Here is a 16743-nt window from a genome sequence, read left to right as displayed (position 1 = left end):
GGATGACGCATGGCGGCAAAAGCTCTCCACCCCCTCCCTGACTATGGCGACGGTGGATTGAGCACTGGCTCAAGGGAGGTCCGCATATACTTTAAAGCCCGGGTGCGTGGGTCATGTCGGTCCGCACAAATAGCGGCCGCGGCTCTGCAGGCCGCAACCGCAAGCTTAAAATTTAGCCCCCGGTTTTTCTCTCGTCCAGGCCGGAATGTTGGCTCCGCCCACCGGCAGTTACCGCTGCCCACTCTCTTTGGCGCTTCTCGTTCTGCGAGAAGCGCCTTCTCTTCCTAATCTTGGCGGCCATCTTTGGACAACCACAGGGCTGATGCTGCAGCGCTGCTCCAGCGTTTTGAATCACAGCTTCAGGGATTAGCGATTTCTGTGAGACACATTGCGGACCTCCCCCTAGGACTCAAGACACAGGACCTGGGTAAGCTGCAGAAACATAGCTTAACCCTTCCCCTGCTAGTAAGCCCTCTCCTCAAGGCTACACTATGTCTCAATCAAGGCCTCACAAAAAAAGTCTGGGAAAACCCACACTGTGTTTTTTACTGCTTGTACCCGCTTGTAAGGTATCTCTACCCCGGGGTCACAATACTGCGTTATGCTCAGCTTGTGATCCGGTGACTGCTCAGGGACCACCTGTTACTGATACCGAACCCAGTGAGCCTAGTCCCCCTGAGTGGGCTACCTCCCTTACTCGGTCTATGGCATCCCTGGCCAAAGCGTTAGACTCGTTACGAGACCCTTCCTCTAACCAGGGCACTCTTATGGACAACGCTTCCGATGATCAGAACCGTTTGTACACTAGGGGTCGTGCCTTACCAAGGAGCTCTCGCTCTTCCAGGAAAAGGACTCATGCCTTGTTCCCAGACCATCACCGGGTATCGGGTTCTGAGAGTTCCATTTCTCGCTCCCCCTCCCTTGGGGCTAGTAGAGAACCTGTCTCAGAGGACAATTCTGACACGTTCCTAGATCAGGAATTTCAACACGATCAGGAGACACTCTACTCTCTCATTGAGTCAGTAAACAAGGCCCTGAAGCTAGATGAGGAACCTTTATCTAAAACGGATCATGCTGTGTCCTTTAAGAGGACCAAGAGGGCTCACAGAGTGTTCGCCAATCATCCCGAATTTAAGGAAATCGTTGAATCTCATAGGATCCGTCCAGATAAATGCTTCACAGGGCAAAAGCCCATGGAGTCAAAATATCCCTTTGCTCCTGATCTAAGAAAAGATTGGTAACAGTCTCCTCTGGTAGATCCTCCAATATCGCGCCTAGCTACTAAATCTATTTTATCCTCTTCGGAGGGCGCCTCGATCAAAGACCCCACCGATCGTCAGGTCGACAATTTGGCTCGTTCAGCCTTTGAAGCCTCAGCAGCCGCACTCTTTCCATCTTTTGCGGCTACATTGGTGGCTAAGGCTATGACCCATTGGGCTGAGGTCTTGTCTTCAGCTGTTCTGGGTACCAATCTTCCCCCTGAGGTAACAGACCTTGCTACTCAGCCAGAGCTGGGGATTTTCTAGTGACCGCGTCTCTGGATGCCGCTGACTGCGCTTCTCAAGCCTCAGCAAACGCCATCACCATCCGGAGGTCCTTATGGCTCAGGGACTGGCGTGCGGATTCATTGACTTCCTTACCATATCAGAGTGGTCGCCTTTTTGGCGAAAGACTCGATCAATTAATTTCCGACTCCAATGGAGGGAAGAGTAAATTTCTCCCACAACAGAAACTCTTTCGGCCCTTTTGGAACCGGCAACAGCAGGCTCGGTCCCGATTTTTTTTTTTTTTCTTTTTTTTTTTTCCGTTCCAACTCAAATTGGTCCTCTACTTCAACATCTTCCGGATGCGGCCGGGCACAACGTAGGGGTAGATGTCCCCAGACCTCTTACAAACCTTCCCCTTCATGGAGAGGCAGGCATAGGCAGTCAGGATCCAGGGGGTCCAGAGCGGGCAGATCTCCCACACAATGACTCCCGGTGGTATCCGGAGGACACCCTCAAAGTAGGCGGCCGCCTGTTTTCCTTCACCGACACGTGGTTCTCGGTCGTTCACGACGAATTGGTCCGCGACCTAGTGTCCCCCGGATACAAGATAGAATTCTCCTCTCTTCCACCAAATCGTTTTTTCCTGTCTTCTCCTCCCAGGGCAAAGGCATCAGAGTTTTTTCAAGCCATAAGCTCTCTAAAAGAAGACGAGGTTATTATCCCGGTCTTTCAAAGTGAAAGGTTTCAAGGTTTTTATTCAAACCTGTTCATTGTTCCAAAGAAGGACGGTACAGTACGGCCCATACGGGACCTAAAACTGCTGAACAAGTTCGTCAGGGTACGACGGTTCCGAATGGAATTGCTTCGTTCTGCCATCGCCTCCATGGAAAAAAGGCGAGTTCCTGGCGTCTATAGACATCCAGGACGCGTACCTCCACATTCCAATTTTCCCTTCTCACTAGAGGTTACTTCGCTTTGCAGTTCAGGAACAACACTTCCAATTCGTTGCTTTGTCTTTCGGCCTCGCCAACGCTCCCAGGGTATTTACCAAGGTCATGGCGGCCGCCGTTGCCATCCTTCACACCCGGGGCGGGGAGTGCTAACGTATCTAGACGATATCCTCATCAAAGGCCCCTCTTTCCGCACCTGCAAGGAGGCCGTGAACATCACAATAGATTCTCTTTCTCGCCTGGGTTGGAAGATAAACTTCAAAAAATCTTCCCCAGTACCGGCTCAGCGGATTTCCTTTCTAGGAATGATACTGGACTCGTCCCAGGGGTTGGTGCTTCTTCCCCCGGAAAAGATCTCAGCCTTACAGTGGGACGCTCAGAAGCTCTCCCAACCTCGCACTCACTCTCTGCGCTTCAGTATGAGAGTCCTCGGCAGGATGGTAGCAGCCTTGGAGGCGGTCCATTTGCCCAATTACACCTCCGTCCCTTACAGCATGCCCTCCTGGCTATTTGGGACAGGAACCCGTTCTCCCTTGACCATCGTTTCTTCCTTCCCCAGCGAGTCAGTCTCTCAGGTGGTGGACATTAAAGTCCTCCCTGAATCAGGGGAAGTCTTTTCTTCCAGTACATTGGCTAGTTGTGACAACAGATGCCAGTCTTCTAGGCTGGGGAACGGTGTTCTTACATCACACTGCTCAGGGCCGCTGGTCACTTCAGGAATCATGCCTTCCGATCAACATCTTAGAAATTTGGGCAATCGGGTTAGCTCTTCTCCAATTCCATCCCTTCCTGGCGGGTCGTCCCATCAGGATTCAGTCCGACAATGCCACTGCAGTGGCATACATCAGCCGACAAGGGGGAACCCGCAGCATGGCAGCCTCGAACAAGGTAGGCCACATTCTCCGTTGGGCCGAGGAAAACCGCACAATGATTTCTGCGGTTCACATCCCAGGAGTGGACAATTGGGAGGCAGATTTCCTCAGTCGTCGAGGCCTCGACTCCGGGGAGTGGTCTCTCCATCCGGAGATCTTCCACCAGATCTGCTGTCGTTTCGGAACTCCGGACGTGGATCTGATGGCTTCACGGCTAAATTCCAAGGTTCCCGACTTTATAGCTCGGTCCCACGATCCGGCAGCCATCGGGGCAGATGCACTCGTACTCCTGTGGCATCATTTTCGGCTTCCGTACATATTTCCCCCTCTCCGCTTACTGCCGAGAGTCATTAAGAAGATCAGAGCGGAGGGAGTACCGGTAATCCTGATTGCGCCAGATTGGCCGCGCCGGGCGTGGTACGCGGAACTAGTTCAACTAGTCGCCGATGTTCCCTGGCGATTACTGAATCACGCAGACCTATCACAGGGCCCCATTTACCACCAGAACTCCGAGGCCCTGTGTTTGACGGCATGGCCTTTGAGTCCTGGGTTCTAACCCAGGCAGGTTTCTCTCCGGAAGTCATCTCTACCATGATCAGCGCTAGAAAGCCTACGTCTATGCGCATTTATCATCGCACTTGGAAAACCTTTTCTTTCTCGCTTCATTGGGGGACACAGGTAACCATGGGTGTATGCTGCTGTTGCTAGGAGGCTGACACTATGCAAATAAAGAAGAAATAACTCCTCCCTGGCAGTATACATCCTCCGACAGGCACCAGGCAACTCAGTTTTTGCTTAGTGTCTGTAGGAGGCGGACCTGGATCTAACACCAGATCCGCATTGTGTTTTTTCTGTGTGTATTGTGTGTGTGTGTTTGTGTGTGTGTGTATTAATCTTTTCCCTTTTTTGTTTCAGATGCTTCTTTTGGGGTTTCAGGGTGCAGTTCTTCTCACCCTGATTCCCCACAGTAAGCGACCGAGAGAGCAGTGTGGTATCACCCACACCGCACCCTCTCGGATCCGCTGGGCAGGACTTCGACTCATGTCACCCTGGGGTGTTCATGTTCGCTATCGGTGGCCAGTCCTTGCCCTTTTCCCCCCCCTCATCCCTCTCCTCGGAGCGGGCTGAGAGGAAGACGGTTGTCACCTCCAGTGACCTTCTCCCCCTGTTTAGGGGTTGACACCGTCTTCTGTGCCGGCTGTAATGGCGCGGGAAGGAGGACTTAATTCCCAGGACCCTTTCCACGTTACAAGGACTCCTGACGCGTTCCTCGTCTTCAGGTAGGGGGATCTTCAATCATCCAGACACCCCCCCCCCCCCATATCGACCTATCACTTCATCTCACCTCTGCAGTGGCGGTGTCACTTTGTGGGGAGCACAGGACGGCGGCACCTGGGGAAAGCCGGTCAGCATAATCTGCGCCGCACCAGTCAGTTCCGATCTTATCTTTTCGGCGGCATGCAGCTTTCACATCCCCCTTCTCCTTTTCAAAATTTGCGCCCATTTTTCGGGCGTGCGCGCCGTTCTTCTTTCTTCGGCGGCTTTTTGGCGCCCAGCTTGCTACGCCCCCAGTGTCTTTGTCCTGCCCTGCGTCCCCGCGGGCACGCCTTCCCCGGGGTCCAGCGCCGACGGGGGTGTTTTTCTCTTGGGAGGTTCTCTCTCTTTCCCTTCTGCGCCTGGCCACGCCCACTTCTGGTGCGTTCTTCCCGCGCTGAGAGAAGCCGACTTCCTTCTCCTGCTTGGTCTCCATCGCGTCTCTTGGGGCACGAGGATCCCTGGGGGATTGCGCTGTTTCTTTCTCTGGCTCTACTCCTCCCTGCAGTATCGTCTCTGCATCTGCTGCAAATGGTTCTACCTCCACCTATGTCCAACTCCGCACCCGGCTATACCACAACGGTCATCCACTACGCCTGCGCTCGCTCTAAGAAAAAGTGGGCTTAAGGTCAGCCATCTCCTTTCTGCCCGTCTTGCGTTCCTCCCATCATGTCCGTCCCTCAGGAAGCTCCTAGGTCTCGGGATGAGTGCACCCCCCCTCCCCCGGAGTAGGCTGTTGCAATGTCTCAATCAGTGTCTGACTTGACTTAAGTGTCTCAGTCCCTGGTCCAGGCACTTGACTGTATCCCGCTTCTGTCTAATGCCACCAGTGCCACGAACGCCTCACACGGCGATTCGCTCGCACCCGACCAAGACCTTCACAGAGGCAGACTTGAAATAAGATACAGAAAGAGGACCCTGTCTAGATCTTCCAGTTCACCGGATCACACCGGGATACCCCTATCCGCCCGTTCCCCCTCCTCGCAGGCAGACATCGGTCTGATGTAACCTCTCAGTCGGAATCTGACTCTGATGCAGATCAGGATATGGTTGATAGCCTTATTTCAGCTATTATTCAGACGCTTGAGCTTAAGGAGGAAGAGACAACCTCTCAGGACGTCTCTGTTTCATTTAAACGGATTAAACATCCCTCTAGAGTTATTCCCAATCACAAGGAGTTTGACAACACTACTTCTAGACACTGGGAAAACCCTGGTAAACGTTTCCCTGGAAGGAAACGGCTGGACGTTTTTTTTTACCCTTTTCACTCAGACCTTGTTGGCAAATGGTCCGAGTCACCTAAGGTAGATCCGCCTGTGTCTAGATTATCCTCACAGACAGTTTTGTCTATTCCGGACGCGGCATCTCTTAAGGATCCCATGGACAGACAAATCGAGGCATTATCCAAATCGGCGTTTGAGGCTTCTGGAGCCTCCCTCTGTCCTAGTTTCGCCTCTTCATGGGTAGCGAAAGCTGTGTCAGCCTGGGCCAAGACCCTGCGCAGAGGCATTTTAGCCTCAGCTCCTGCTGAGGAGCTGTCTGATTTGGCGGACCAGATTTTTCTTGCGGGTAAATACCTCATGAATGCCTCCCTGGATGCGGCTGCTTGCTCAGCAAGGGCTAACAGTAACATTTTCGCCATTCGCAGAGTTCTTTGGCTTAAAGCTTGGAACGCAGATCACTCTTCTAAAAATTCCCTCACTGGTCTGCCCTTCCAGGGCTCTAGACTCTTTGGCACACAGCTGGATCAAATGATCTCGGACGCTACTGGTGGTTAGAGTACCTCCTTACCTCAGTCTAAGCCTTGGCGTCCCTTCAACAAGAAGGGCCCCCAGTCCTTTTGCCCCTTTCGGTCCTTTACCACCTCAGGAAATCCCGCTCATCAGGACCAGTCTTCCTCCCAAGGAGAACGGAGGAAACCTTCCTTCAGGCCTCCCCCGCACTGGAGAGCTAAGAGCTGCTCCTCAAAACCTTCTGGACCTCGAGGCCACAGGTTTTCTAATAAATAACGGGTCGCCCCCACCTGGAAATCTTTCCAGGGTGGGAGGCCGGCTTCTTCTGTTCTCAGAGGTTTGGCTATCGGTAGTCAACGACGCCTGGGTCAGGGAGATCGTCACCTCAGGCTACAAGATAGAATTTTCTTCGCCCCCAGGAAGACGTTTCTTTCTCTCTCGTCCTCCCAAACAGTCCTCCCATCTCCCAGGGCTTCTCCAGGCCGTCGATTCCCTCCTTGCCTCAGGAGTTACAGTTACGGCCCCTTATCGCGAGCGGTTTTCGGGTTTTTACTCAAACCTGTTCGTAGTTCCAAAAAAGGACGGTTCTCTCCGTCCAATTTTGGATCTCAAGCAGTTAAACCGCCATCTCCAAATTCGGCACTTCAAAATAGAATCACTGTGCTCGGTGATCGCGTCCGTGGAACCAAAAGAATTTCTGTGTTCCGTGGACATTCGGGATGCGTACCTACACATCCCGATTTGTGTACAGCATCAGAGGTTCCTTCGTTTCGCGATCCAAAATCATCATTACCAGTTCACGGGGTCTCCCCTTCGGTCTGGTGTCTGCCCTCAGGGTCTTTACGAAGGTCATGGCAGCGGTCATGGCCATTCTGAGTTCAAAGGGGATTCTCGTGATCCCCTACCTCGACGTCCTCCTGATCAAGGGTTCGTCTCGTCGGGATTGCAGTCAGAGCCTCCAGTTTACTCTGGACACGCTTGTTCGCCTTGGTTGGATAATCAACTATCAGAAGTCCTCCTTGGTTCCAACCCAACGTCTGGAGTTTCTGGGCATAGAATTCGACACCTTTCAGGCTCAGGTCTTCCTCCCCAAGGAGATGTTCCTTTCTCTTTTGGGTATCAGAGCACTAAAGGGCCCGAACCCTCTGCCTCTCCGCCTCGCCATGAGGGTTCTGGGGAAGATGGTCGCTTCCATGGAAGCGGTCCCCTATGCTCAGTTCCACTCTCGCCCTCTCCAGCTGGCCCTCCTGGCTGCCTGGGACAGGAACTCGCTTTCCCTGGACCGCCCATTTCACCTCTCTCCCAAGGTGAAGCAGTCTCTCACTTGGTGGACACTATCCACCATTCTGCGCGGGAGGTCATTTCTTCCCCTCCGCTGGCAGGTCATCACCACCGACGCCAGCCTCCAGGGGTGGGGAGCGGTCTTTCTCCACCTCACGGCCCAGGGCCACTGGACTGTTCAAGAGGCACGTCTTCCTATCAACCTCTTGGAAATCAGAGCCATCTTACTAGCCCTCGTCCACTGGCAGTCCCTCCTCTCGGGAAAGCCGGTCCGCATTCAGTCGGACAACGCCACAGCCGTGGCTTACATAAACAATCAGGGAGGGACTTGCAGCAGACAGGTCATGACAGAAGTGGCAAAAATTCTGCGTTGGGCGGAGCGTCACGTTCCCTCTATATCAGCCGTCCACATCCCAGGGGTGGACAATTGGGAAGCCGACTTCCTCAGTCGCCAAGGGCTCATGGCGGGTGAGTGGTCTCTCTTTCCCTCAATCTTCAGCCAGATTTGTCAGAGGTGGGGAGTTTCAGACGTCGACTTAATGGCCTCCCAGGCAAACCACAAGGTTCCCCAGTACGTCTCCAGATCTCGGGATCCGTTGGCCGTCGGATGCGATGCTCTCGTGATCTCGTGGGCACAGTTCCAGATGCCTTATCTGTTTCCACCCCTCCCCTTGATCTCAAGGGTCGTAAAAAAGATGAAGACAGAAGGGGTCCCTGCCCTCTTGGTAGCTCCAGATTGGCCTCGCAGGGCCTCGTATGCGGAACTAGTGAACATGCTATCGGACGTTCCATGGAGACTACCGGATCGGTCTCTGAATTTAATGGTATGGCCGTTGAGGCCGCGGTCCTGAAGGACGCGGGTTTTTCTCATAGCGTCATCCAGACTATGATAAAAGCAAGAAAACCGGCTTCCTCGCGTATCTACCATAGATGTTGGAGGGCTTTTTTCCGATGTTGTGAGGACAACAGCCTGTTTCCTATGAATTTTTCCCTTCCATCACTTCTCGGTTTCCTTCAAGCGGGTCTTGATTCGGGACTTTCCCTGAGCACCTTGAAGGATCAGATTTCCGCTCTGTCCATCCTTTTTCAAAGAGACCTGGCCTCTCTTCCACAGGTGAAGACCTTTATCTAAGGGGTCGCTCATATAGTTCCCCCTTATCATCCTTCTATCGAGCCTTGGGACCTCAACCTCGTGTTAGACGCTCTTCAGTATGCGCCTTTTGAACCGATTCGGGACATCTCCTTCTCGCTTCTATCATGGAAGGTGGCCTTCCTAGTCGCCATCACCTCGATTAGGAGAGTCTCTGTGCTGGCAGCTTTGTCCTGTCGTTCTCCCTGTCTAATCCTGCACCAGGACAAGGTGGTTCTTCGTCCGGTTCCGTCCTTTCTACCAAAGTTGTTTCGGCATTTCACATCAATGAGGACATCGTCCTCCCTTCCTTGTGCCCTTCCTCAATTCATCCCTTGGAGAAATCTCTTCACAAGCTGGATGTGGTGAGGGCTATCCGGATTTATCTTTCCAGAACTGCTTCTTTTCGTCAGGCTGATCCTCTGTTTGTCATCTCGGAAGGGCGTCGAAAGAGGCTCCCTGCCTCCAAGTCCACAATTGCTCGTTGGATCCGTTCGGCGGTTCTGGAGGCATACCGTGTCCAAAACAAACAGCCTCCCTTGGGGGTGAAGGCTCACTCTACCCGGGCTGTGGGAGCTTCCTGGGTAGTTCGTCACCAATCTTCGGCCTCGCAGGTTTGCAAGGCCGCAACGTGGTCATCCATTCACACCTTTGTAAAATTCTACAAGGTGCATACTCGGGCTTCTGCGGACGCGAGCCTGGATAGGAAGATACTGCAGGCGGCGGTTTCTCACCGGCCGACCTAACTTCTCTTTTTCTGCAGAATATCCCGCCCCTAGGGACTGCTTTTGGACGTCCCATGGTTACCTGTGTCCCCCAATGAAGCGAGAAAGAAAACGGTAATTAGTTCTTACCGGTAATTGTATTTCCAGGAATCCACCTGACAGCACCATTGGAGGACGTCCTTCTTATCCGTAGTGGGACAGGAACCACAAGTTAAAAGGACCCTCCCCACTCCACCCATCAGTGATTTTCTAAGTACCACATCTGGATGGATGCAAAAAAGAGTTTATTTACAATTACACACCAATGTTACATCACATTAGTCAGTAGTAAAAGTTTGCAGTGGGAGGGAACTAGTAGTGCTGTCAGGTGGATTCCTGGAAATACAATTACCGGTAAGAACTAATTACCGTTTTCCAGTCCACCACCTGACAGCACCATTGGAGAATACCAAAGGATGTTAACTAGGGTGGGACTACTGCATGTAAGACTTTCCTACCAAAGGCTAATTGGTCTGATACGACATCTATTTTATAGTGTCTAGCAAAGGTAGAAAGACTAGTCCAAGTCGCCGCCCTACAGATTTGCTCAGCTGAGGCTCCCCCCTTCTCTGCCCATGATGTAGAGATAGCTCGTGTTGAGTGGGCCCTAAGAGTATCCAGGGGATCTTTCCCTTGGTTTGTATATGCTAGGCTAATCATGTTTTTAATCCACCTAGCAATGGTTGATTTTGCTGCCTTGCAACCCCTATTTGGACCACCGTATTGAATAAATAAGTTAGTGTCCCGTCTCCAGCTTTGTCGCCCCCAGGTATTTTAGAACAGTCTCCCTAACGTCAAGGTTATGGTAGACCCCTTCTTTTACGTTTTTAGGGTGTTGGCAGAAAGAAGGAAGGATTATTTCCTGATTTATATTGGTAGATGATACTACTTTGGGGAGGAAAGCTGGGTTATGTTTGAAGACTATTCTGTCGTCAAAGATTTGAAGATATGGGTTCTGGATAGAAAGAGCCTGCATCTCCCCTAGCCTTTTAGCCAATGTGATGGCAATTAGGAAGGCGGTTTTAAAGGAGAGATTGGCTATGTCCATATCTTCTGACAGTAAGTAAGGGGTTTTACACAAAGTGTTAGGGACCAGGTTTAGGTCCCAAGGAGGAGTTGATTTCCTCACAAGTGGCCTCATTCTCTGTGTGGCCCTGGAAAATCTTGCTATCCAGGGATGGGAGGCTAGTGATGTATCAAAAAATACACTAAGTGCTGCAATCTGTACTTTTAGAGTACTAGGCCGAAGGCCCTTGTCAAATCCGAGTTGCAGGAAATCGAGGATCTTGGGGATATCTGGTTTTGAAGTATCCACATGACCTTCTCCCAGAAAGGAACAATACCGCTTCCAGATCTTGTTGTAAATCGCCGAAGTCACCGGCTTTCTGCTTGCCTGGAGAGTGGTAATGACCTCTTCTGACAGGCCTCTGGATCTTAAGGTTTGCCGTTCAGGATCCAAGCAGATAGGTGCAGAGAGTCTGGATTCTTGTGGAACACCGGACCCTGAAGCAGAAGGTCCTGCCTGTTCGGTAGAAAGACTGGTTCTTCTGTTGACATCCTGGACAGTAGAGAAAACCAGCTTCTTTTTGGCCAGAAGGGAACCACCAGGATTACAGTTGCTCTCTCGTCTCGTATCTTCCTGAGTGTCTTCGATATCAGAGGAGGAGGCGGAAAGGCGTACAGGAGGCCTTCTCCCCAATACTGAGACAAGGCGTCTACTGCTGTGGCTCCATCTAGAGGATTCAGAGAAAAAAATGCTCTGACCTTTGTGTTTGACCTGGCGGCAAAGAGGTCCACCTGAGGTGTGCCCCATTTCTGGCATAGACAGCTGAATACTTCCGGGTTCAGTTCCCACTCTCCGGGATGTACCGACTTTCGGCTCAAGAAATCTGCTAGTTGATTCTTGGTGCCTTCCAGGTGAACTGCCGAGATGGATTTGACAGATCTTTCTGCCCACCTGAAAATCTGGTCTGCTAAGTGTTGCAGTGGTGGATGTCTCGGACCTCCCTGGTGTCTCAGAAATGCCACTGCTGTGACATTGTCGGACAGTATTCTCACGTGTCTGTCTCGGACCAATGACTGGGCCTGGCTCAACACTTTCCAGATCGCATACAGCTCTCTGAAATTCGATGATCTTGCCGCAATCTGAGGAGTCCATTCTCCCTGGTAGTATGTTCTTCCTATATGACCGCCCCATCCGTATTGACTGGCGTCTGTGGTAACCGTAACACAGGGATCGAGTACCCACGGTACTCCCTCTCTCAGGTTCTTCGGTCTGGTCCACCAGGTTAGGGATCTCTTCACTGACGGAGACACAAGCATCTTCCTGTCTAGGGAACTCTGTTTCCTGTTCCAGGATCCTAGGACAACTCCCGTGAGTGGAATTGGCTCCATTTCACACAGGGTATGCATGCTGTCATGAAGCCAAGTATCCTCATTGCATCTCTTATGGAGGGGGTACTTCTTCTGAATTGATGGATGTGTCTGATCAAGGCCTCTTGTCTGTCTTCTGGTAAGAAAGATGTTCTTAGGTTGGAATCCAAGATCACCCCCAAAAATTTTATTCTGGAATTTGGGACCAGGCAGGACTTTTTCCAGTTCACAATCCACCCCAGCTCTTGTAGGATGGAAAGGGTGAAAGTGCAGTCTATCTTGAGGAGTTTCTGTGATTTCGCCATTATCAGGAAGTCGTCCAGGTATGGGACTATGGTCACATTCTGATTCCTCAGATAGGCCACCACTTCCGACATCAGCTTGGTAAAGATCCTGGGCGCTGAAGCAAGCCCGAAGGGGAGACATCTGAACTGAAAGTGATGTACAATCCCCCTGTTCATTATGGCAAACCTCAGGAATTTTTGGTAGGAGAGGTGTATCGGGACATGATAGTATGCATTGCTCAGATCTAGGGTACACATTACCATGTCTTTGTCTATTAGAGACGTCGTGGATCTTATAGATTCCATCCGGAATCTTTTGTACCGTACCCATTTGTTTAATGGTTTTAAGTTTATAATCGTCCGGGAGTCCCCGGACGGTTTCTTTATTGAAAATAAATGAGAATAATGGCCTTCGCCTCTTTCTGAGATGGGAACTGGCACAATCGCTTCTAATTCTAACAGCTCCTGGATGTTTGTCCACATGGAGGAGTCGGAGAGCGGGCAAGGTCGGGTCACTACAAATCTTTCTGGGGGACTGCTGGAGAACTCTAATTTGTATCCCTGTGCAACTACTTGTAGAATCCAAGGATTCTGGGATACCTTCTGCCAACCCCCTAGAAATTTCTGTAATCGACCTCCCACCTTTATGTCATTTATTTGACTTTGGTGTGCCTGCACTAGGGAAGATGGAGTCTCTACCCTTTCCACCCTTGGGATAAGACCACCTCCCAGTCTTCCCTTTCCCCTTGTAGTTTGTCCTCTGACCAGGTCGGGACCTACGAAAGGGTTGATATTCTTTGGTATTCTCCTCAGGGAAACCTTTCTTTTTATCTGAGGCTTTTTCTAGAATATCGTCTAGAATCGGCCCAAATACTTTATTTCCTGAGAATGGGATTCCACACAATTTATTTTTTGACTGGAGATCCCCCGACCAGGTTTTAAGCCATATGGCTCTTCTGGCCGCATTAGACAGGGATTCGCTTCTAGCCGCGAACCTTACAGATTCGGCAGAAGCGTCTGCCATAAAGCCTGTTGCGAGTTTGAGCAATGGCAATGATTTAAGGATAACCTCTCTGGAAGTTTTGGCTTTGAGGTGATCCTCTAAATCGTCAATCCATAAGTGCATTGACCGGGCTACGGAGGTTGCCGCTATATTGGCCCGTATTATTGCCGCGGAGGACTCCCAAGTTCTCCTTAGCAAACCGTCTGCTTTACGATCCATAGGATCTTTTAATGCGGAAGAGTCCTCAAATGGGATTGAGGTCTTCTTCGCCACCTTTGCTAGTGGGACATCGATCTTGGGAACTTCATCCCACACTTTAATGTCCTCAGGGGTTGTAGGGCAAACGAAGTCTAAAGTCCCTGGGAATCACTAGCTTCTTCTCCGCTTCCTGCCACTCTTCCAGGATCATGGAACGAATGTGGTTGTTGACGGGGAAGACTTTTGTCACTTGGGCATGTAATCCGCCAAACATCTCGTCCTGGATCGAGGTCTCCTCTGGTGTATCTTGTAGCTGCATGGTGTTACGCACAGCATAAAGAAGCTCATCCGTGTCTGTTGCGGAGAAGAGATATCTCTTCCCTCTGCCCACAGATCCGTCTCTTTCTTCCTGGTCAGAATCCCCCGAAACCTCACCCTCGGAAGAGGGGCTAGATTCCCTCGGCCTCTTCCGTGAAGTCTGCGGTTCTGACTGAGTAGCCTGGGGAAGATTCAAGCTTGAGATAGAAGCCTGAACCTCCTGTCGTATCATGGTCCTCATACTGGATAGCAGCGCTGTCTGCTCATCACCCACAATTTTGGATGTGCATGATTTGCACAATGGTTTCCGCCAGTTTTCCGGAAACTTAGTGGAACATATCGGGCATTTATTTTTCCCCGATTTTTTTCTTTCGGCTGTGGGGATGGAAGGCTCAGCCTAGGGTAAAATAGAGACACGTGGCACCGTAAGTAGGAAGCAGGGGGAGGGGTGAGCTTTGTGGTATGGCTTTGCATAGCCCACTCACGTGCCCCTGAAGCTGGTCAGTCCCCTCAGGTCTGGCAGTCTCCTCCATTAGTGACAATTCTATGTATAGCCGAGTGCTCCCTTTGTCAGGATGGCCGGCGGTATACAGACCCCCCTGGTGAGATTATATAGGTTTTACCTGGTTGATCCTGCCCTCCTTACCGCCGCTGCGGTGACCGCGCTGAGCCCCTCACCGAGGCCGGCGCTGCTGCCGGCGTCATCCTCCATGCTGGTCGCACCGGAAGTGACGCGGTCGTCGCAACCGGAAGTGACGCGGCCGCTGGACCCGGAAACCGCGGCCGCACGCTGGAGCCGGCCGCTGCTGGAAGCGGTCGCCGCATACACCTCCCGGCATGCAGGCAGCCGGGCCGAGAGCCCCCCGAGGAGGAAGCGGACCGGACCCCAGGAGCAGCGCTACACTGGGGAGGCTGAGGGACCCCCCATGGCAGGTATCAGCCGCAGATATCTTGCGGCGGGGAAGGGAAAGGCTGGGCCCCCCGATCCCCACCATCTGCACAGCACCGTCGGAGGGCGTCTTGCAGTTCCTATCCGCAGTGGGACAGGAAAAACACTGATGGGTGGAGTGGGGAGGGTCCTTTTAACTTGTGGTTCCTGTCCCACTACGGATAAGGACGTCCTCCAATGGTGCTGTCAGGTGGTGGACTGGAAAGAGGGATTTTTGGTTCTTACCGTAAAATCTCTTTCTTTTAGCCTTCATTGGGGGACACAGCACCCTCCCTTTAGGTTGTACCGTGTTGGCCAACGTGCCGTTGTTGTGGGTTGGTACATAGGTTGAGTTTAATTTTTACATGTTCCTACTACTGCTTTTGCACTAACTGAGTTGCCTGGTGCCTGTCGGAGGGTGTATACTGCCGGGGAGGAGTTATTTCTTCTTTATTTGCATAGTGTCAGCCTCCTAGCGACAGCAGCATACACCCATGGTTACCTGTGTCCCCCAATGAAGGCTCCAAGAAAGATTTTACGGTAAGAACCAGAAATCCCTCTTTCCTGGTGCAACGACCGGGGACGTTCTCCTCTTGAATTTTCCATTTCTTCCATCCTCGAACTCTTACAAATGGGTTTGGACTTGGGAGAACTAAAGGCGAGACCTAAGGGGCAGATTTCAGCCCTGTCCGTTCTGTTCCAACACAGGATTGCCAACAGATTACAAGTGAAGACGTTCATTCAGAGAGTCTCCCATAGGGTGCCGCCCTATAAGATGCCGTTGGAACCATGGGACCTTAATCTGGTCCTCGGAGTCTTGCAACCTCCTCTACAGGAGGTTTCCCTGTCCTTTCTTTCATGGAAGGTTGCCTTCCTGGTTGTGGTCACGTCCATTAGACGAGTCTCCGAGCTGGCGACTTTGTCTTGTCAAGTTCCGTTCCTGAATTTTCATCAGGATAAGGTGGTTTTGAGAACATCCCCGTCCTTTTTACCAAAAGTTGTCTCATCCTTTCATCTCAATCAGGAGATTGTCTTACCGTATCTCTGTCCGGCACCAGTACATCGCATCGAGAAGGCCCCTCCACACACTTGATTTAATGAGACCTCTCAAGAGATACGTCTCGCGGACGGCGTCCTTCCGCAGATCGGATGCCCCTGTTTGTGCTCCCGGAAGGGCCATGGAAGGGGTTTCCCGCTTCCAAGGCGACAATAGCAAAATGGATTCGTTCAGCTATTCAGGAGTCCTACTGAGTCAGAGGTCATCCTATCCCAGCAGGGATTAAGGCTCATTCCACTCGGTCAGTGGGTGCGTCTTGGGCCATCCGGCACCAAGCTTCAGCAGCACAAGTTTGCAGAGCTGTGACCTGGTCCAGTCTGCATACGTTTATAAAACATTACCATATTCCTTCTCAGGCCTCGGCAGATGCGACCGTCGGTAGACGAATTTTGCAGGCAGCTGTGCCGCATCTGTAACCTGTGGGTACAAGGAGCAATTACAGTTGATTGTTCCCCACCCAGGACTACTTTAGGACGTCCTGTGGCCCCCAATGAGGCGTAGGAGAAAGGGATTTTTTTGTACTCACCGTAAAATCCTTTTCTCCAAGCCAATCATTGGGGGACACAGCACCCACCCTGTTAGCCTAACGGCTTTGGTTTTCTGTGTTGGCTTGGTTTTGACATAGTTCATCCTGGTTAAATCTTAAGCTCCTACTGCTTTGCTACCGAACTGGTTCACTTGGAGCCAGCAGGAGGGTATATACTGCAGGGGAAGAGCTATTCTTTCTGTATTTGCTTAGTGTCCTCCTAGTGGCAGCAGCATAACACCCAAGGTCCTGTGTCCCCCAATGATTGGTTTGGAGAAAAGGATTTTGCGGTGAGTACACAAAAATCCCTGTATTATGTATACCCCGTTCACATGAAAGGCGCCATGGAATAAATGGTTCTTTAATAATAAATAATACAATAATTGTATTTAAACATTAAAATAACTTTAAGCACAATTGTATATAATTTCTTCTTTGTTTTGTAGATGTGTCTGAGAAGTTCCCTGCCCAGAGAAGGTTTGGATACTTATTTTTTTTATTCTGTGGTATTGATTTCCAGAATCCA

General features: G+C 51.3%; 1 protein-coding gene across 6 annotated transcripts in view; it reads left to right on the top strand.

Annotated features, from left to right (window-relative positions):
- TDRD12 (tudor domain containing 12) overlaps positions 1–16743 on the top strand; it is a 227304-nt gene that overhangs the window by 50870 nt on the left and 159691 nt on the right. For all 6 annotated transcript variants that reach the window (XM_077288673.1, XM_077288671.1, XM_077288667.1 and 3 more), the window contains one exon: positions 16664–16694. In XM_077288673.1, coding sequence (XP_077144788.1) covers positions 16664–16694 — 31 coding nt within the window. The remainder of the gene's footprint in view (positions 1–16663; positions 16695–16743) is intronic.

The sequence above is a fragment of the Ranitomeya variabilis genome, chromosome 2 (genome assembly GCF_051348905.1).
Source record: "Ranitomeya variabilis isolate aRanVar5 chromosome 2, aRanVar5.hap1, whole genome shotgun sequence".
Taxonomy (NCBI): domain Eukaryota; kingdom Metazoa; phylum Chordata; class Amphibia; order Anura; family Dendrobatidae; genus Ranitomeya; species Ranitomeya variabilis.
Note: the sequence above shows the minus strand (reverse complement) of the source record. Positions and strands in the feature narration are given on the sequence as shown.